We start from the raw sequence: 22,448 nt of genomic DNA, 5'->3' as shown, positions 1-22,448 counted from the left end.
CTGGTGAATACTTAAGACAAAGAAGCCAAAGGCTCAAATACACCATCCTGGCTACTTGTGGGAATGGCAGTCTGTCCCCATTCATCAGCTCCAGAACCCTTCTGGAAAAATGAGAAGAGCATTAAGTTACTGCAGCCCCATCCCCTTTGCCACAAAGCAGCAGGGAAGCCCACTCACTGCATTCCACTGGCCGCTAAGCCTTTTGTTAGTCAAGCAAAGCTCCAGAGTCATCAATATGTACATTTGCAGGATGCAACATACTGACCTTTCACCTATTTTACTGATACGCTGTCCTAAACTTATTTATGAGATAAAGGACAAATTTCAAGTGGAGTAGAATTTAAACAAAGGAGGTGATTCAATCATTTCATGAACAAACTCCTGCCAGATCCCCAGCGGGGGCTCAGGTTCTGGAGGCAGTATTTCGTTCTTACAGACAGGCCAAGCAGGGGGCTTCTCACAACTGCATTCTCTATAGCCATACATGTTTCACATCCTGCTTTTTTTGTTTTCTTTTCAGCAAGATCTCCAAGCAATACACTATGAAATGCTACACAAAAACCAGTTTGCATTTAACCATAGGTTAAACTGATGCATTGTGACACTGCCATTGAGGGGCCATTAGCCGCTAGGAATCATCTGTCATTCTTAATTATATGCCTGCAAGTTAAGAATCTAGTATGTTGTAATAACAATGTGCAACTGGAGAACCGCAGAGTAAGCAGTTTGCCAACTTGGAACAACACTGGACAGGATGCTGGGTTTCAGAAAGCCACACTGGATTTTCACTATAAGGAGAGAGTTCTTTACAGGTTAAAAAGTGAGTAAAGTTGGGGTTTTCAAACACCCTCCAGATGGAAAGGTGGCTGAACCACCCCAGTAAGTCATCAGGAAGCCAGTACTACTTTCAGTAGATTTCACTGTTTTGCAACTTATTACATCACTGATAAACAGCACTCATGGTCTTACCATTAAATATTTTCGTGTGCACTGGAAGATCTGAATGGAAGCATCTAAGAAAACATTTAACTTACCTCTGGAATAAATCTAAGAAGTATTTTGTCTTTTGTTTAACCACTGATGCAATTGTTCTCCTTTCCTGGAAAACCTGGGAATCTACTATTTTTTGCTGCAAAAAAGGTGAACTGTAACACTGAATCTTTTCTTCAACCAGAGACGGACATGATTACCAGTCCTAGCCTATTATAATAATAAAAAATTAATGTTAATAATGAAGTAAAACACATCGGATTTTCCATTACCTTTTTAACCCAAAACACAATGTAAAAATATATCTGAAATTTACTTGCTCCTGAGCAAGACTACAACAGTCAGACACTAATAAACAACAGTCGGGAAAAGGACAGGGTAGATGAATTAGACCCAGGCCAGCATGAGAAAACCCTGTGTTATAAAAAGGTCCCATCGACTCTCTAGGGTTACAAGGAGGAGACAGAAAATTCACATTTTTATCATTCAAAATACTCATGAACATTTAACTGAAAAAATACGATAGGCACAGTACAGATATCCTGGAATGGCTAATGCCAAATCTCATCAAAGGATGAGATTCCTCCTCAGACTGTGATTGAAATAAGGAACTCAACACCACAGATCGTTTTAGAGGCCACAGATTTAGCAAGATCCAATAAGAAAGCGAACAGGTATAGGAATAAAGAACTCCAGAGTGTCAGGACCCAGAGCACACTCCAACTGCTAGCAGCTTAGCTGGCTGTTCAAGGCCAGCCAGTTGACAGACGGTATGAAGAAAGCCTGAAGGAACTTCAGCAGAGGCTCATCCTCAAACAGCTCTGTTGGGAGGCCTCAGTGAGGGCAACCATCTTTCCCTTCAAGGCTCCTTTAAAGCTGAGGCTCTCACCCTGGTCCTTGCCTGACATGTGCCACAGCCACACACCCCATTGATCCAGGTCCTGGCCAATTTCCCAGCTTGACTGCAGGCCTGCCTTACCGCTATGGACTTGGCAGGCAATCACTGATCCTGGTCACTATGTCCAGACCTGATTATGATCCTGACTCAATTTCCCAACTTGACTTCGGACCTACCCTGTCACTACAGATTTACTTGGTGGTCTGGCCCCTGGGCTGAACCCCACTACCCTCTTTGGCACTGTTTGCCTCACTTGGGGTATGGTGGGACTGGTCCCTTGCTGGTGAAGCCACTGCTTCTGCTGGCCTCCTTTCCCTGAGAGAACAGCTTTGCCCTTGCTGCACACTGACATAGAGCCACAACAGCTGAAGCTAGTAACAAGTATTTGCCGAGAAACAAAACCTGATGTTTGAGCTCATTGTCCTCATTTTTAAAGACTGGAATGCTGAAGGTTGCTTTGAAGTTGTGCAAACTGCCACATCTACGCTGCTGGCATAGATCTGCTGAAGCTTCCCCTAATCTAGTGCTAGCTACTGTCAGGTGTGATACCAGAGTTAACAGAGAGTCACTCAGTCTAAAAACTCAGTCCATAGCAATATTGTTTCTCTCTTTATCCTACAGACTACACAGGAGCTCATGCATTAACACTGTAAGTTCTGCTGAGGTGTATTTTCCTTGACATCTTTGTCATTGCTCATTGCTTAGCACAGAATTAGCTAACTGGGGTCTAGTAAATTAGTAATTGTCATAATGCACAAAGAGGAATGTTGTGTTGGTCCAAATACAAAACAGGCAATCATCAATTTTAAAGGATCAGAATAAAAAAATAAAAGCATACAGTAAAGAACAAAACTAAAGGCCCCATTCCTTCCAATTCCACATATAGTCCCCAGCATGGATCAACACCAATCTCTTCCTGTAAACTCAACGCACCACCCTTTAGATCCCAGTAGGTCTCCTGGCTGCCCCACTGTCCACCTTTCCAATGGCTCACCTGACAGGCACACTGTCCTCCAGCTGTCCATCTACACAGTACTACAGAGCCTTTTGCCACCCTCCCTGAGGCACTGACAGGCCGTAGCCATAAAAGTTTAAATCTCAGCACCACCACCTTCAACAGGCCACATTTCACTTAGCTTGCAACTTGCCCTGCAGCCACAGTACACCTGCAGCCACACAGAGAGTCTGTATGCTGTGGCACCAGGCGGCAAAGAATCCTGTCACCTAGAAACTTGGCACCAGGTCATCTGCAAGCAGCGGGATAAATTCTGTCTTCCATTTAATCTAGTCCTTGCCCTATATTTCCACTAATGTAGAAGTCTGAAGTATGGTATAACTGAATTATGCTTACTTGACAAAGTTAAACAAGCGTTAACAGCCAGTAAAAAGTCTGTGTCAAAACAGAGGAAGCTGTATGTTCTTTCAGCGCTCTCCCATATTTGTTTTCAATAAAAGTATCCTACTGGTTTCAAAACACAAAACCCCCAACAGCAGTTTTTCCCCCACAGTGTTGCATCTTAGAAGAGAAGTATCACCACTAGACATAAGAGTTAGCGAAAACCCAGAACTCAACAGGAAAAGAGATTTGAGACACCACATATCACTTCCTTCTGCAGGCATGACTTTTTTTTATAGAAAATAAAACCCAAAAAATTTTATTGACTGTACTGTAGACACCTGTACACAGTGTAAACTTTAATATTTCACCAGATACGTGAATAATTCTGGAGAAAGAGTTATCAAGCACCTTCATTTTACCACATTTTTGATATTTACAGTAAAACATACCTGATTAAGTGTATGAATAAAATGAATTAAAAGTTATAAAAAGTTATAAAAAAATCTTTAAAATGTTTATATGGTTTGTTATTTTATGATAAATATACAATTAAAGAGGAGGATGTCACACAGTTAAGACTCAGAATTGGCTCTGTTTAAAACTGTTACTGTAGAATCTGAAGACAGAGTGAGGAAATGGGGATGTTAGCTTACTGCTCTGATCATGACATTGTGAAATGTGTTCTGGCAGAAGGCTCACTAACCCTGTTTTGTCTGCTGCTGCAGGTTGGCTTGTGGGTAAGCTTCTTTCCCAATACAGTGTGGAAGCCAAACTCCACTCCCAGATTTGTACTGCTAATTCAACTTCAGAATATGCATTTTGCTTTTGCCTCCCCACTCCAAACTTACTGCTTTGATTTTCAGCACACCTTCTTGCTGTTACTGAACACTGGCACACAAATGGGTCATCACCATCTTTTTTCTTTTAAGCACCAAGACACAGGTGACCTTTCTGGAAATCAGATTTTTAACTGCCATGGTTTCTCATGGTCTAAGAAAAGGCATGGCATGGTTCACTAAAGAAGAAAGATGGCTAGGATAGGATTCAAAGACCACTTTCAGGCTTTACAGAATCAAACACAGAGATGTTATTTTAAAAGCTTTCAGGAAACAAATGTGACTGTGTGTCTCTTTAAAACCAAACGCCTCCAAATAAACCAACATCCGTTCTTTGATGAACTATCAGCAATTGAGATCTATATCTAAAGTTTGTTTAGTGGATTTCAGGAAACTACTCAGGAATCCACCTCAGACAGCACAAAAATAAATCTCTTAAAATCCAACAAAAACTTCAAATACATCCACTAAACAGTGCTGATTATCTATAAAGAATCACGTGCTGTGGGAAAGGATCACATCAGCCAGAGCGAGAACTACCCCCACAGCACATGGATAAAGTATTTCTGTAATACAAGAGTCAAAAGTTGAGATTCAAGTTTTGGAAGTGGAAGGACTGGTAGTGGGAAGGAATGCAGTTAGGCATTAAATCTGTGGTATTACTGGGTGTTCCCACCCACATCTATTCATCCTTGGGACCCCCTGGTTGCTTCTCAGCTAGAGATATGGCTCAGCCACAAACAAGATGGGCTAAGCATGCCACTATGCAGATAACTGCTGCATGCTCCGAGGTACAACCCAGTCTCAGGATTTGAGTCATGCCATCCTCTTTACTCTGTTCGGTATTTGTTACTTTAATTTTGCCAAGAGACACTTCCTCCTAGCCCAGTGCAGGTACAACTAAGGCCTCCACATTTACCTTTAAAACCAAAGAGATAATATTGCAAGGAACAAGATGCAGTTGGACCCAACCTGGACAGCTCTGTCTTGCCTAACTGCTACAAAACAGTCATTGCCTCTGTGTGTGTGTGTGCGTGCGTGCGTGTCTGCATATGCGCATTGTGGCTTGCTGTCAGCAGCATGGAGCACTTATCTTTAGGGCCCGATTGTGTTGATAGGAGTGAATTGTTTACAGCACATTTCCAAAAGGTGTGTGCTGCTCTAAAGCTTATTTTAATGCTCAGTTTCTTTCTATACAATCCACTCCAACGGTGTTGTCAGGGCAGCGGCAAGAACGGCCTCCTGGTGTAGCCAAGCAGAGGTGAGTACAACCACCATTATTCACTGTACAGTAGTTATGCCCTGGAAAAGAACAGAGATGTAAAATGTTAAAGAAAAACAAAAGCAAACCCACAATAAAATCCAAAACACATACATACAAAAAAAGTGCAGATTTCATGACTACACTAGAGAAACAAGCCATAACGAGATTGAGAGTGAAACAAAACTATGCTTTGGGGAGATGAGAGTCATCATATCCCTTGTGCCAGCTTCTGATATCCACCTCAAAGGAAGATCAAGATATCAGGACAGAGCAGGAGAGGCAACATGAAAAAACTGGGCTGTTCCTGAAATACCCTTCATAAATTGGCCAAGTGGTCACAGACCTTAGGAATAAAGAGAGAGTGAGTGAGGAAATACAGACAGTGCAACATGTGGGGACAAAGTCCAAAATACTACAGGATGTCATCCCTGCATAAGACCTGCTACAAATCACGGAGGAATGATCCATGAAAACAAAAAAATCAGGTAGGTGGGGAGGAGCACGTTAATGTTGAAGGGTAAAATGAAAGACAATACAGCACCAGAAGCAGTGGATCTGAGGGGAAAGGCACTCGCCCAAGAAAAATACTTGAAACAGACATATGATGAGAAGGAAATGATACCAAGGTTCTGAATATTACAAACATAGGCATTTACTCAGAGCACACAATGTTGTTTTGTTTTACACTGCCTACCACAATGGAACTGAATTAACTAGCAATAACAACATAACTGGATTCTTAATTATGACATTTATATGCATTTTTTAAGCTCTGAACCAAGCTTTCAATTAAATTAAATTACGTTTTTTACTATATACATTGAATAATTTGAAGAGAAACTATCTTATGGGTTTTTTAGGCCTAAAGTAAAACAACTACAACTCCTAGAGTTCCAGCCACATTCTAATAATAAAAAGCGAACTCTTCTCCTAACTGTGATTTGCTAAGAACAACATAACTGAACAGTGATATTGCTTCTCAAAGAACAAAGTGTTATTTCAAGGGTATCAACTTCCTCTCTTCTAAGTTTCACAAGGGGCTTTTCAATAATGTGTCTGAGAAACTTAACATTCAGCGGAGCAGAAAGACTAGCCCACCCACTCTACCACCTGCTGTTTTCTGAACATTCCTTTTTTAAAAACACTGGATCTCATTAAGGACATCTGGAAGACCATGATATTTCTGTAGTTTAAACTTAAGAATAAATAAGGGCCTAGCCATGAACATAGCATTCAATTTAGATGATGACAATATAGCAGCTTTTGCCATGTCAGATCCTCATCTTGATCATACACTTGTCCTTTCATAAAGGATAGAACAGGCCCCTTCTTCCCTCCCTACTCTCATTTCATACGGCAACTACAACAACTGCTTTTATGAAGAAGGAAAAAAAACAAAAAAAAAGGTGGCCTTAATTTCTCAGTAAATGGAAATCTAAGCAATAACCAGTTCTTCACTAACTACCTAGATCAGTTGGCAGCCTGTCAATGGGAGCTGCTGCTAAGTTCATTTATACGCTACAGTGTTGCACAGCTGTAAAGACTTGAGGATCATCTGGATTACCTCCTGGGCACTGAGCAAAGGCTGTAGTGATTCCATAGAGACGGGAGCGCTTGTGAGGCTTGAAGTTATCCTTTTCTGTTGAAATCGTGCGATCTACTGCTACAACAGCATCCCTGTTGTATGCAGAAGAGAATACACAGAAGTGAGATGAAGGTGCAAGTACATGGGAAAGCAAAACAAAACAAACAAAAAAAAAAGGGAAGAAATCTGAAGTTGCTTCTTTTTTACAATTAGGAAGCAATGCCAGAACCAAAATCCTTCAAGACCTCAACTTTCCTGGGCAACCCAAATATGTCATAACTCTCATTCTAGGCAGCTAAGAAATTTAGCAGGGAGCCACCTTACTAATTTTGAAGGTACTTCCAACACAGGACAATGACCCTCTACAGGAACACATCCGTTAGTAGTTTTGACACATTCTCCATATTCTGCCCCTTTGACATTTTCTGTGGTATAGCTGACTTCGCAGCTATTGTCCATAATCATTATGCATAATGTGGTATTTCAGGTACATCCTGGTATCTGGAAGGAATACAGCTAGTCACAAGCAATCTTTTCTTCCCTAAAAATAAAAGGGCAGTCAATTGACAGACCTGTAACACACTGTTTCCCACTTACAGAAGCCTATTCTAGAATAGCATTTCCCAGCTGTTATGTTCTAGCTTGGAAATCCTTACACACATTAATAGCCCTTGCTGCTTCAATTGATGCAGTCATTTGTGTAAGAGTTTGCAGATCCAGCCCATGCAACCATTTGCCTCAAGTAAAAATAAATATTTAAAAATGCATAGAGTGAATTTTTTTTCAGAAAATATAGTAAACTCTAAGGTCTTGATCATACGTCAATGTTTTAGGTCATCTGCAAAAAAGAAAGCATCATCAAGACAGAAAAAATGTTTTTATCTTATTTCTGGTTGAACATTCAGATAATATAGGGCATAGAAAGCCGCAAATGACTAATTTCTGCCTTCTAAAATGCAGCAAGTACAGCCATAAGGGAAACATGTTAGCTCCCACTCCTTTCCCAAAAATGTTCAGTGTTAAAAGCATTTTCTTGGAGAACAAATCACTGTGCTGAAAATGAAAGCTCAGTTAACTGGCAACATCAATAGGTCAACTCTACAGCTCCACTCCACCCTGCATCAGCTATTGCCAGGAAAGCAAAATAACAGGAATGTGTGAGACATGAGAAATGCAGTATATACTTCAGTTCCTACCAGGGAGAAGAAGAGATTAAAGCACTCCATAGTTTCTTCAGCAGGTAACATACCTTCTCCAGTCTGTGTAGTATAAATTCTTCCCATAGCTTGTAACACTAAAAGGATACTGAATTCCTTCAATAATCTTTCGTCGACCAAGCTGATTAGGGTTCATGCATTCCAGCCTCTTGGTACCTGGGTGTAGTGAAACAATTAAGCCTTTGAACCAGAGCAAGAGAGCTCTCATGAGGGATGAAACACAAGCATAAAGCATGCAAGCATGAACAGAGTAAAAACTTCCTGGAAGTCTTTCACTATGCTGCTCAGCCAAAGCTCTCCCCATTCCACATCTCTGCGTGTGCCAAAGATTGGATGGGAAAGTACTTTGGTGCTTATGCTAATCAGCGCACCACCTAACTTACAGGAACGCAGATGTCCAGTGCAGCCATGGCTATTGCTCACAAGCTGAGACTCCTGGTACAGCTATCACCATCCTCAGGCTGGGGTGGAAGCTGACAGAAGGTCTCCTCCATTCTGGAGGGATGCTTCAACCACTAACCAGTTCCACCTCCTCTGGAAGGCATTTTTGCAAGGCTAGTTTCGTGACCACATTCCCAAAATGCTTGCTGGGTTGGGCCACGCAGGCAAGACTACAGGAAGAACATCTAATTCGTAGATGCAAACAGGGTGTAAAAAGGTCTAGCTGTGAAGCTACGACACACATTGGGAACGCTGCTAGTGAATGTAAACACCTGTAGGTTTCTCTTAAGTAGTGGGTTCCAAAATTAGGGAAAAAGGAAAAGAGACAAATGCAAGAACAAGAGAGGAAGAGAGAAAGAGAAAAGAAAGATAGCACAAGGAGATACATTTGAAGGCTGCAAAAAGTGCCTTACAGTGAAAAAGAGAGGTCAATCTTTTTAGTTTATCAAAAACTTGAAAAGTGACTTGAAGTGTAAAAGCACCTCCACAGGAGGAGATCTCTGGCAGAGTCTACAGTGAGACAGAGAGCAAGATGGGGGAAAAAAAAAGTTCAAACAAGAATTAAAAGCTCACTTTTTTTTTTTTTTTTACTGGTAAGACACTGGCACAAAACTAACAATGGATTGGTGGCAGAACCTTCATCTCTTGATCTTTAGATCTAGTGTGAATTGCTTTTTCAAGACTTGCTTCAGTCAAATATAAGCCAGGCTTTGCCTAGAGAGATGTTACAGGTCTTAGAACAAGAGCAAAAGGATGATATTCTGTAGGGCCAAATTAGATGAATCAGTGTCTTTTCCTGGTCTTAAACTCACAACTTCTTCTACAAAGGCCTAAGCACCACCTAAAGAGATAGCCACATACAAGACACACAGATATAAACCTGTTGCATTCCAAGAGAGTTTTCTGATCAGAATTAAAATCTTTCAGTTTGTGCCACAGTCTCATGTGAATGCTACAGTGGTAGTAACAACAAATAAAGTGAGAGATTATTAAAGCCCAAAAGAAAGGTATGAAGTTTAAGAAGCAGCCCAAAGAGCTGTAAACATTAGTCAGCTGTGCATCATTTCAGGATTGGACATACTTATTCTACTACTATTATGAAGGTAGATTTTAGCACCTCTTTACCTGCATCTACCCAGCACAGCATTGAGGAATAAGGATCAAACGTCAGCCCATTTGGTAACCCAAGATCATCTTTTACAAGAATTCTTCTGTTTGTGCCATCCATGTATGAGGTTTCAATTTTAGGAGCTTCTCTGTTCCAGTCAGTCCAGTACAAGTTTCTTAAGAGGAAGAAAAAGGCAAGAATTAAGACAGTGACTCATCTCAAAAGACTGTTGTCATTAAGGAAAATGCTAAGGACACAAAACTAACACGCCCACCCCCCAAATCATTTAAATAAATAAGAAAGACCACATTGCACTTGGATATAGCAGTAACAGAAGTATAGAAAAGATGTAGCAAATGTTATATTTCCATTAAAAAACAAAAAGAGTAAGCACACACTCGGGAAGAAATGCTTTCCCTACATTGTTTAGGTTATGTGCAAGATGCCAGGGAAAAAGACCTCTATTTCAATGGTTCTGAGGACGATTCAAAATGTACATCTATAGTTCTCCTCCCCATCACCCATCATGTCTGCTCAGGCTAAGCAGCAGGAGCATCTGGCACACATTCATGGGACTCATTCAAAATTACATTTTTCTTTTCAGTGCACCAAGTAACCAACATACAATGGAATTGACCAGAGTAGTTTATAGGCAGGGGAGAACCCCAAAGATGGCCATTAATTCACCGATGCTTTATTATTAGTGGCAGTTTCTTTCCTTGGATGCACTTTCTGTGGCTGAGAATTTACATGGCCCCCCAGTGCAAGCACCTTTGTTGTTTATTCCTTAACACCCCCCCCCCCCCCCCCCCCAAATCTACTGGGAGACAGAAGTCTGCTGCTTCACCTGAACCCAGAGCCCCACTCTGTCAGCGGGGTTCTGCACAGAACAGAGGTCTCTCCTCAGTCTGATTACACTTGTGCCTCTCCCCTTCTCTCACACCATGAAATGCATTAATTTTTCCTTATTATGCTGTCACTTGATGTACATCCACAGATGTTTTCATCCTGCTATTATGTGACTATCGTGTAAAACTTTGTTTTATGTTAAAGGAATGAGAGAAGTTAGTATTATTACTTTTTCATTTAGTTTTTTATCACTCAAACTTTCAGGGATCCCATGCATTCTTTTCTCGCTACAAACCTTGTTTGCAAACGTCTGCAATGAGGATACATCTTCCAAAAAACTCTCCCTGAGCCTATAGTATTTTTGTTCATAAATGAATTCTCACCTAAGAGCATTCCAAATGCATATTACATCAATTAAGCAATCATTTAGTAGAGCTTCCCAGTAATTCAAGACTGAAAAGAAAGACTCTCTGCTTCTGAGTATTTTGACTGAAATGTCTCTTCTCAGCAGCAGCCACGCTACAGAAAGTTGCAACAGGACAAAAGCAGGCAAGTTCAGACATTAATGAACAGACATGGAGTACTATCATGGGCTCTGTAGTAGTTTTAATTTTCCCTGTATTTCTTCCAATACTCAGGGGGAAAAATGTCAACAGATTGAAGACACATAAGGTATGTATATAATTCCGTTTTTGCAGGCTGGAACCACAACTTGAAAACATTTACACTTTCCTACTGACACTCTGCTTGGCTATTTCTGTGACTGCAGCTTATGGGCTCCATTTTTAAAGCATGTAGTTATCTGCATCTTCAGATAGAAGCCTAATAGGACCTTCTCGGGCATCTGAATGACAGAAGTGAAAATGGTGACAGAAGAGGCACCACAGGAGTCTTCAAAGAAGGAACACTGTACAGGAAGAAGGGCTGTCATGATAGAAATGAAAATATCAAATTGCTTAATCTAGTATTTTGGTCCAGTAATCTTGCAAAAAAAATTTTTTTTAGGTAAGTGCAACGCTTGACATCCTGCAAACAATGTACTGAAAGCAAGGTACAAACAAGTATTTGACAAATCTCTCAACAAAGTATCCTGGTATTACCTAGCGGTCATTTTAGAAGAACTTTTATTTCCAGTATACCACTCAGACACAGGACACATGTAGGTTGTTCCATTTTTGTCTGTTAGTTGTTTTAGGAAAAGATAGTCCTATTATTGTCTATAGACAGCCTAAAAACACGGACACAAGAGTATATGCTCCTGGTAAATAAACAAATAAAAATCAAGCTTTGTACACATATCTTGACAACATATCCATACCCTCTCATGGGATCTGCGACAATCGCTCTGGGGTTCACCAAGCCAGTGTCAAAAAGGATGCGACGCTGGCGCCCATCCAGCCTAGCCACTTCTATTCTATCCAGTTGAGAGTCAGTCCAGAAAATGTTGCGACCCAGATGATCTACAGCTATCCCTTCAGGGCTTCCCAAGTCTGCAACAGAACAGAGGAAAAGACATGCCTAGACATAATATTTATTCCCAATACACAAGGTCAGCCTCATAAGCATTCTCAACTCTTAACTAAATTTTCTTTCAGTTTTCTGGCTATAGTCCAACAAAAGCTACTTCATGTCAGTTGGAAGAGGAATATGCATTTTGCCTTATGAAGTTTAAATACACAGAACTCTCACAAATACATAGAATGATAAATTTAGGAACCGACTCATCATGCATCCCAAATCTGCACGTAAACTTGCCTTGCACGGAAAAAGAGCTGATAGCAGAGAAATAAACAGTAGAGACTATCAGAATCTTATTCTATCCTCCTTAGCAGGTCGGGATCTAGAACAGATTTTATAATCCCTAATACCTCTCCTTTTCTGGTACTGGCATACCTGACATCCCTCTGAAAACTGGATTTATGCTAAATTTAGCCAATGCAATACTTAAAGATAATCAAGCTCCAAAGCACTAGAGAGAATTATATTAGCTAACTGATGGAATTTAGATCCACTTCTTTGTTTTTGCAGACCAATCTTTTTTGGAACACGTTTTAGTACTGTATGTGCACAGTTTTTCTTGGACAGTTAGTTGTTCCAAAAGCAACAGGAAATAGCAGATAATGACCTTACTGCTTTAGCATTGGTAATTTCTAACTCAGATGAAGAATGCATAATAAATATATAGCACTCCAAGGTTTAATTCAGCCACTGTGAAAAACTTCACTATACTTTTCAAGGTTCATACATCCATTGAAAAAGAGCAGGCAGGCTGTGTGGGATGAAATGAAGCCAAAAGATGGGTACAAATCAATTTTAGTCCAATTTCAGTTCCAAAAGAAATAGAAAGATTCATACGCGGTCACTCCCAAAAAGAAGTGAAGTGAACCTTCACACCAACCAGTTGTTGAAAAAAACCCACCTTTCAAATGCAGATCCACACATCATGTGAATGTCCAAGAATGACAGAATATAGCCCGTTAAGCCTGCTATTAATTCTCAAGTTTATTTACTGACAGCCATTAAACAAACAGTATGTGACACAAACAACCTTTCTGGAGAAAAGGCATTTGGTCCAAAGCACTGGATAGGGCTGTCTAAAATTCACTACTGTGACTTCGCTATGAATAATAGTTGCACAGTAGCCTAAACAGCCTCTGCTCTCTCACATGGGTGGATTAGAGTTACTGCACTTAACCTGGACACATGACATTTTGGATGTATGTTCATTTCTGAAGAGGCAGAAGAGAACAAATAAGATGTATCTCACTGGTTCTGACTTGTAGCTCATATACGGCGGGGGACCAAGAAAGTAAATGTAAATCAGTTATCTCTTCACTCCTCCCAATGGCACTCAGGCATACTTTAACTTAGTTACACTAACTTCACATTACTACTTGTATTTCTCCAAGTGCCTCTGTGGAGCTAAACCTGTCATCTGCAAGAAAGCACCTCACATATACTTCAGACCCTCAAATGTTCCTACTTCTTTTCTTGCTAGTGGCAGAGGCTGCTGAGGGTGTCCTCATTTTGAGGTGACAGGGGCAACAATCCCCAGACAGTCTCTGGAATCAGAAGATGACTGACTAAATGGTGATGGAGGAGCTCCTAGCCTCTTTTACGAAAGAGAAGAAGGTAGCAGGCGAAAGATCTGCTGCCACTGATTCCCAGGAGCTGCTATTCCCTGACCAGTTTCCTTGCTTCAGCTACATGCCAGGAGCTTTAAAGAAGTCTAAAGTAAATGTCTTTCCTGTCTGGTTGACAGTGAGCCAGAAGAAACTATCATCCCCCATGGAGGGGTAAGGGAATATGCAGGCTTCATGTATCACCAGTCTTTCCAGAGGCACAAATGCGTTCCTGCTCTATTGTCATCAGGCCTGATACAGTCACAGGCTCCGTCCCTGGGGGCACGCTTGTACGGACGTGTAACGCTGATATGACTTAAGCATCTACAACAAAGATAAAAGCTCTCCTTCCCGACCTGCCTCTACAGCTGCAGAGCTCAGAAAGCCTCCACAGGCTATACAGCTGCAGGGACAGATGAGAACTGGATGGGCCTCCACTGTAAAACGTCTTTCTGCAAAGCAACCCAACTTGGATCACAAGAGCTTTAAAAAACAAAAAAAGAAGTGCATTCCACAAAAACACATGGGAACTGAAGAAACCAGCTGCAGTTCACAGGAGGAAAAAGGCAAAGATCAAAACAAAGAATTCTCATTAGTCTTCTGAGAGGAAGGCATTTTCCTATTTCCTGAAATTTTAAAGTTTCAGTTTTGGCCACCATAGAAGACATCCATTCAAACACTGAATATTCAACCTTATTTTGTTCCTTACTGAAGAGCCAGTTAACATACAGAAAGTAGAGTGCAACATCACTCAACATCTCTTCAGGAATGGCATTCACTTCCTATGCAAATGACAGGACAACAGAAATCATGAGATGTCTTTACAGATATAATGTTTTTTTTGTAGTAGATAAAAACCATGAGGTTTCCATGTGGCATTGAAGCATCTTGAATTACCTAAAATAATAAAATTTAGTTGAAAGCCTTCACAAATATTTTTAAAATATTTTATACACTGCAAGATTTTTAATGCATGCACATGCACTCTCATTAGACAGACTAATTCATACCCATATAAAATTTTTAGCAGTAGTAATTTCCCTCACTTTTTAAAGTGTAGAATTTGAGAAAATACTTTAATAGTGGAAGTCTCAAATCCTTTCCCCACAGAATTTGTAGTTGTACAGGCACATGCTTGCACTGGAGGTTAGAGTCCCTTTCATATTAAATATGTTGGGAGGAAAAAGAAGTCTTACAAATATCTCAGCCATCAAGTTGTATAGAAGTATGAAGCTCTGTAATTTCTGGAATGGTTAAGGTTGGCCTTAAGCTCTCCCTTTTTCCTTCCCAGGACAATGGTAGGATCCAACTGCCCCCATCTCTCCGCTGCCCTTAAGAGGCTGAATGGAGTCCCAGCAAACTGGCTATTCTGAAGCACAAACTCCATGTAGAGATACTCAATGCATCCAAAGAAAATTAAAGCATATTTATTGTAGAGTTTTAAAACTGGTTGATCATTTTGCTAAAATAATTCCCTAAATTTTTGTGACAATAGCTGCAAAGGATCCAAAGCAAGAGTGACCTCCTCCAGTATCTTGACTTCATAGGTGTTCTAGGATCCTGAGGACACTAGTATTCAAAAAGTGTCTCCAGCTATTTTTGTTGCTGCTTTTTTAATGCCCTCACATTCACTTTGTTCTCTAAACCTGTCCTTCCCCTCAACCCTTTCCATTTAAAAAAGGTTTTCATATTTAAGATGCATGGGCTTACACTTACCCTTCTAATGAAAAATGAACATGGAGCGCAGTGAGCAGCAGAGTCTTGGGAGAAAGAGTATAAGAACAGGACATGAACCGTAAAAGCACTAACCCCACAATATCCTCTAGTCCAATTCTCAAATCCTTGAGCAACTCCAAGGGCAAAAACTGAACAATGCTGCTTCACTCACTTTTATTCTACAACTTGAGTGGGAGACATAGAAAGTCACAGCCGAAAGTTTCTAACGACCTTTCAGCTATTTGATCCCCAAGCCCAGGAAAAGAGAGCAGGGGTTTTCTTCTTCAACCTCCCTGCTCACCAGTCCTTTCTCAGCAGAGCGGGCAGCTGACAGGCAGAGAACAGGACTACACATAACCAAATCTCAGCTAACCAGTGGATTACCTCCCTTGCTTGCCAGAACAAAAATCAAAGAGTGACACCCACAGATGATATTCCATGTGAACATATAAATGCAACTCAGCTTTAGTTTTGATTGTGTTCAATACCCATTCAACAGCAAACTGACAATCCATCATCCCCTGTTCAGATCACAGATACATTGAACAACAATGGGTCTACCCCAGCACATAACCTAGGTTTTAATGACAACCTTCCTTCTTCACAGATTTACATCTTGTAGCCATTGCATTGTTGTAAGCATGAATAACATCTATCTACAGTAGTCTGAGCTTAGCTTACCTATGTGTTCCATTCCTCATGGCCAGGGACATGGGACCTTTTCAGGAAGGATGCTGGACCACCCTTTCTGATCAGCATAGTTGACAAGACGTGACTATAAAAGAGGTGGGCTACACAAAGGCTTCCAGGCTGGGCACAACAGAGCACAGCCAATCCTCAACACAGGAAAGTGAGGTCTTGAGGGAGCTTTAAAAATCTGGGATGTCATGATCTGGGGATTTACCCTGACAGTACCAGCTGTGCTGCCCCACTATAGTGGCAGCCCTAAGGATGCCACCACAGGTAGAGAGCAGTAAAGACCTCAAGCCTACCTCAAGATTCCTCCCCAGAAGTGACAAAGCATCCAAAAGAGGGGTTTTTTTTGCTTTGTTAAACACAGCAAGAATATAAGCACAGCCTAGGACTGTAATTAGGTACAGAAATCCTCTAAACATTTCTGTGAGGAGCTGAGACACTGTCCAAAGCCCAGACTGTGACGCTCTGAACCCTGCACCCATTAGTGCCTTGAGATACGCTTTAAAACCCCCACAGCAGCTTGATTCATCTTTCAAATTGCTCAGCCTTCAATTAAAACGTCCCCAGCGATGTTCACAAGTCACTCACTGGTTAGACAGATACACTATCATGCAACTGCAAGTAAGGACAGAAACATCTCACTGACATGCTGCTTCTACTTCTGGCCTTAAAGCTAGTTTATGTAAAGAGAACTGACTTCTTGCCTATATTAGCAGTGGAAAGGCAGTGAAGGGCTATTCCATAGGGAACAGATCTTTTTTCATTTTATGTTATCTAGACTTTTTGGTTATTGTTTACCCAAATGACACCAACTTGTAATGCTACGGCTCAGGCAACACCTGTGAAGTATATATTACTTAATTCAAGTCTCTAATGCCATTCCTAGGGAGTAGCAAGAGGAAGAATTTTGTGCTGTTACCTGTTTTGATGATGGTTGTTGGTTCCCCACCATGAAGGCTAGCCCTGCTGATCGAAGGGCCACTGATGTCTGTCCAATAAACCATCTTGTCCATGCAATCATAAGCAACTCCAATAACAACTTTGTCCTGTTGGTTAACAAGCAAATTACATCAGCTTATGCTAAACAACAATTATTTGCCAGCAGCACTAGCTTATGGATCTAAGTCTCAAGCCTGAAAAAACAAAATTCTTGAGGAAAGGTGGGAGATGGGGAGGGTAGGCAGAGAAAACGATTGGGTGGCAGTCATTGTAGAATAGCTTAGAAAAATACTTTCAATTATAAGTCCCTTTTAACCAGCAGACAACATTTACAATTATCTTATTTCAAAGAAGCATTGTAGATATTAGTACTGAACAGTTGGTCTCACTTCTATATCCACCTCCTGCATATTCATTTAAAGAAAGTTCATGCTGTTATTTTACTGTTATTCCTCATGTGCTTTTTTCTCTCATTCTTTCCCTTCAAGGAGGAATAATGAATTCTATCAAATCTGACTTGTATTCTGCAAATTCATCAACCTATGCATGATGGCTGCACTTCAGCAGTGTTACCTACATAGCACCATTTGACTCAAAAAAGTTCTAGCAAATTAAGTTTTTAAAATAAAAAATAGCTTAAACAAATATTCCATAAATCATTCTGCTGGAAAGAACACTCTCAGGGACAAGGAACATATATATGCAATTTTCCAGGCAGAAGATAGGACTAGAGTTTGAGTTTAGATTTGAAACTCTTTCCTCCAGGCAAATGAAAAAGACTTTCACAGTAAAACAATAATTTCACGTGGATTCCCAGGTCTATCGCCTTTACTGCTTCTGTAACTTGCAACTTCTTAGAAAGATGGTCCAAAACCATGCATTGAAACAGATGCACTTATTCATCAGCATACATTAATGCTGTAGGTTAACAAAACAATCTGAACACCTCTACGCTGATAAACACTGTCACTTTGCAAATATACAACACTGAGACAACACAAACAGAGACAACACTGTTAGCAGAGACTGCAAGTTTCATTTTAATTGAAAGTTTTAATGAAGAGTTCCATCTTATCTCTTGGAAGCTCTTTCCTGAAGATACTTCTAATTAATTCATTTAAGCTAGATCAAGTAAATAATGAGATCAGCTGACAAGGATTCAGAATCATGTCTCTATACCAGCCTAACTATCTCAATTTGCACACAGTGTTTTACTTTATTTTTACATTATTGCAGCAGCAGTTTAGACAAGAGACAAAAGCTTGATTTTGCCCTTACAGCAGAGTTTGTGGTACTATTTACTTAACTGAATCTGTGTAATTTAGTCAGTATTTGGCCTACTAAATATTCACAGTAATGTGAAAAAGAGGCCAGCATGCTACCCGGTATTGCTATAAATACTGTAACACTAGAATGAAAACAGAAATCTCAGGCTTTGGGCAAAACAAATGAATGTGATGAAACTGGAAGTGAGAAGAGCTGGCATGTGTCACAGGTGTTGGAAAAGATAGGTTCTCAGCATCAGGGATTCATTTTCAAGGAAAAAAGATTCTCAAGACAGTAGTAAGAAGTGTGGGAAAAAGATTTACCACCCACTGGGCCTGAACATGAAGAAGAAAGCAAAAAAGAAGAAGAAGAAAAAAGCATCTATCTGTATCCCATATATCTATCTGTAGCCAATAAGTGCAGAGAATTGACTGAAAAACAGGAAGAGATTAAGACTTCAGAAAAAAACTTTGAGGGAGTAAGAGAGGGAAAAAAAGGGCCTCTCCACATACTGCTCTCATAAGTCTTTTACACCAAAGTCAGAAAGCCAATGGAAGTGTGAGTGTTGGAATGTTTATATGATGAGCTGTTGGAGGCACGTGAGATCACAAGTATTAGATTTTTTTCCTATAAGCTATTCTTTATAGCCAAATCATTTTTTTCTATAGCTCTGTTTTAGGCTTTTTGACTCGTCAGATCAGGAATTTTCAGTGACAAAGTGATGGGATACTGAAATCTTAATCAAGTAAAAATTGAGTTTGGAACTTAAATTATCAAATTACATAGACAAACACTCTCACTTTCATCTTTGTTGCAAGTCTTCTAAAACACATGTACTTAGTATAGTAGGTCACTTACCGGAATATGCAAGAGTGCTTTTGCACCGTTTTTCTTCATGTTGTTTCCCTCTAGTGGAACATGCTCAATTTTACCACTCTGGGCAAACAGCAAGTGCGTTCCTGGTGGCAGAGGCATTGTATCTGGTCGAACAGAGGGCCCAATAACAACAGGAGGAGCAGCTGTGCTCAGACCTTGTAATAAAGAAGGAAACAGATGGGGAAAAAATTAGCTTGTACAGCACAACAAGGCTCCTTGTTCTTTGCAGAGACACAATTACAGTCAGACTTCTTAGAAGGAAATAGCCCTATAAGCAGACACTAATAACTATAATCAGATGCAGAAAGCTTCTGAATTTTTCCCCTCGGCTGGCAGAGAAGGAGCAATTGACATAATAGGGCTTTTCATGTTCAGCTCTGTAATTGCTCTTTCCTTCAAATGTTTAGAAAAGCCTATCTTATTTTGCAGCTGAAGTGAGGAAGATGTAGGAAGGAACATCCTTCATTTCCTGAGGCAACAGTCAGTTACCACACATTCAGATTTGCCACAGCTCCCAGAGGGCAGAAACTATAGGGGCCCCTCACAGTTTTAAAGCAGGGAAGAAGTTAGAAAACCATCTTGTTATTCAGAGGCTCACCACAGTTGTCCAGATGCCCTGGCTGAAGGAAAAGTATGTGCTGGAGTTACTGAAGGGCTGCAGCACGAGGCATATCATCACTAGGACAGCAAAGAGCTGCATTGCTCCAAGTCAGTGCTGTATCTCAGGGGCATGACTAAGCCCCACATTTGGGAGACAGTGCACTTGGGTGGAGAGACACCCACAAGAAACAAGTGCTTCAGCCACTTACATGGTGGTCGAACTCCTGGGCCGCTTCTGGTGCCATCAATCTCATTTCCATCCCTATCCACACACCAACAATATCCAGTGCTAGAATGGCACTGAGTGGGTAGGTAATTCCCTTGCTCATCACACTGAGGAATGAAGTGACCAACTCTTATCTCCCTTATGAAGAAAGTGCCTCCACTTCCAAGAGCTACTTCTCGTTCACGCTGGCATTTGGTCTTTTCAATTTCTGTGGGGAAAAAAAAAAAAATACAGAGCAGTGAATATTTCTGTTCTAACTAATAACTATGTTCCACTAACAGTTAATGTATACTGACCACTTATAATGCGAGTATCCTTACTGCTGGAGGAACACAGCGCTGTTACACACCTTGAAGGCATATGCCTTCAGTGCACCTTCAGGAACATTCTGCCCTATGTAAATGTGACATGTTTGCCTTAAACTTATGTCATTTTATCTTTCACTGTGTAGTTTAAAACAGAATAAACAGCCCCCCTGCAGCTTCCTACATTGAAAGATCATAAACAGAAGCTGGAAAACACTGTCTTTCTCCTTGAGGCACATTAGCAAGAACATTCTGTCCGACTTGAGAACCCGAACCCGATGTCTACTCATTTGGCAGTTATCCATGGGCCTTAGAATGTGACTAATTAGCCAGACCATACAGTGGATAAAGGTTTTTTGTAATGCTAAAAGTCGAGTTCCCCTTCAGAGCCAGGAGAGAAAACCACAACATGAGGCAGATACTGAGCTCTCCACAGAACCTAGGAAGTGAAACAACTCATTGCTTTTGATGTATATTAGGTTTTTAGAGTTTGGTTATAAAGTTTGAGCACTCATTTGATACTTTTGGACCTAAGAAAGGAATTGCGGGGACAGATTGTCCAGTCCCTGGTAAAGCACATGAGTAAGGCTATACAGAAAACAGGAGTACTACTACGTATGTAGAGAAACATATGATGCACAATGGCTACACCACATGCGTATGTGTTACTGTACAGATTACAGAGGAAAGACTAACGTTCCAGATTATCAAGAGATTCAGGGATTTCGTTCTTTTGGTTTCAATTTCACAAAACAGTCTAGACTAAAATATACATCTTATGGCATTATCTGTCATGCAATAGGGAATGTCATCTGCATCAATATATCCTTCTAGATGACAAACAACATAATGAAATTAAAAGAATACAATAAAAATAATATTCTTCCTTCTCTAGACAAAGAAATCTGGCTTAGTTTTACCTCACACTTGAGACTCCTGAATGGTTCTGTGCATTGGGAGAGAAAGAGCTCTAATTATGGGGGAGTATCGTTTCCTGTCAATGATTTCTACAGACAGTTAGAACTACTTACCACAAACTGCCTGCTGAAGAGGCTTGAACATTACACTTCCATTTATTCCTTTCTTGTTTTTACACTGCTTGGTGGACAGCATTAGCTATGTGTGGCTAAGACTAGACCCAGCCCAACCCAGCTGAGCAAAAAGCTAATCCCATGGACTACTGTGGTGTAAATCACACAAATACAAAAAAGAAGGGTAGTTTTTTATTATTATTATTATTTAAACTAGTTATGCAAGCAAAAGCTTTGGACATGTTTCATGCACCTGGACACAATTAGAGAAATATAAATGTCTGGAGAACAGCTCACTCTAAACAACTGAAATATTTGGCATCAGCTTTAATGTGGGTGGTGGAGAGCCTTGAATCAACCTACAAAACTAGACCCTGAAGGAAAGCCTCCATTATCTATCTCAAACTTTGTTTGCATGTATTCAATGCACTATGCAGTATGCATGTAAAAAATGTTGATTCCAGCAACTGGATAGTTTTGCTACACTTTTTTTTTTTTTTTTTTTTTTTTGAGCTCTAATTATATGCACCGCTCATGAGAGAAAGCAGAGGGAATACAGAGTATTGGTAAACTGACCCACCCTGCTATTGTTCATTGAAGAACAAAATCTTCATTGCATTCATGTCATCTTTGAGAGAGACTATTAGATCCTGCTCAATGGGATATAAAAATGAATGTAGAAGCTGGTCGTTTCTCCTTCCCATCTGAAACTCCCAGAATCAGAGAATATCCAACAGCTTACAATTTTTTAAATCAATGGACTAGGTCAACTTTTATGAAAATGAGTTAGCAAATATGAATTATACAGAGGAGTGTGCATACACTCCCAGATTGGACCCAGCTGTTACACATAAAATATATTAGTCTTATTGGTAACTTAAAATACCAATGTCCGTTCTAATTCAAGACAATGTTCACATTTGTATCTGCAGATTTTATATGGGAATACTGATGGAATTTTTGAAGAGTACTTATATTGCAATGATCAAGACCAGTCTCACAAATGGCCTGTTTATGCAATTAGCCCAACTAAAGTCAAGAGACCGGTCAAGCAAATTAATTTTCAAAATTAGTACTCAGTTTCTAAAAGGCAGAGAATACGATTTGTTCTTTCCAAAAAAATCCCATTAACACTGATTTTTCA

The 22,448-nt window shown here is 40.3% G+C and overlaps 1 protein-coding gene across 1 annotated transcript in view; it reads right to left on the bottom strand.

Annotated features, from left to right (window-relative positions):
• Window positions 1-3,568: 3,568 nt before the first annotated feature.
• Window positions 3,569-22,448, bottom strand: part of NID1 (nidogen 1) — a gene marked incomplete at its 5' end in the record, with an annotated part of 47,496 nt that continues 28,616 nt past the window's right edge. The window contains 8 exons of the mRNA XM_082305630.1: window positions 3,569-5,365; window positions 6,892-7,004; window positions 8,162-8,285; window positions 9,696-9,853; window positions 11,846-12,017; window positions 16,981-17,107; window positions 19,125-19,297; window positions 19,952-20,176. Coding sequence (XP_082161756.1) covers window positions 5,244-5,365; window positions 6,892-7,004; window positions 8,162-8,285; window positions 9,696-9,853; window positions 11,846-12,017; window positions 16,981-17,107; window positions 19,125-19,297; window positions 19,952-20,176 — 1,214 coding nt within the window. The 3' untranslated portion in view covers window positions 3,569-5,243. The remainder of the gene's footprint in view (window positions 5,366-6,891; window positions 7,005-8,161; window positions 8,286-9,695; window positions 9,854-11,845; window positions 12,018-16,980; window positions 17,108-19,124; window positions 19,298-19,951; window positions 20,177-22,448) is intronic.

This window comes from Platalea leucorodia (assembly GCF_965183815.1).
Source record: "Platalea leucorodia genome assembly, chromosome: 3".
In the NCBI taxonomy this organism is placed as follows: domain Eukaryota; kingdom Metazoa; phylum Chordata; class Aves; order Pelecaniformes; family Threskiornithidae; genus Platalea; species Platalea leucorodia.
Note: the sequence above shows the minus strand (reverse complement) of the source record. Positions and strands in the feature narration are given on the sequence as shown.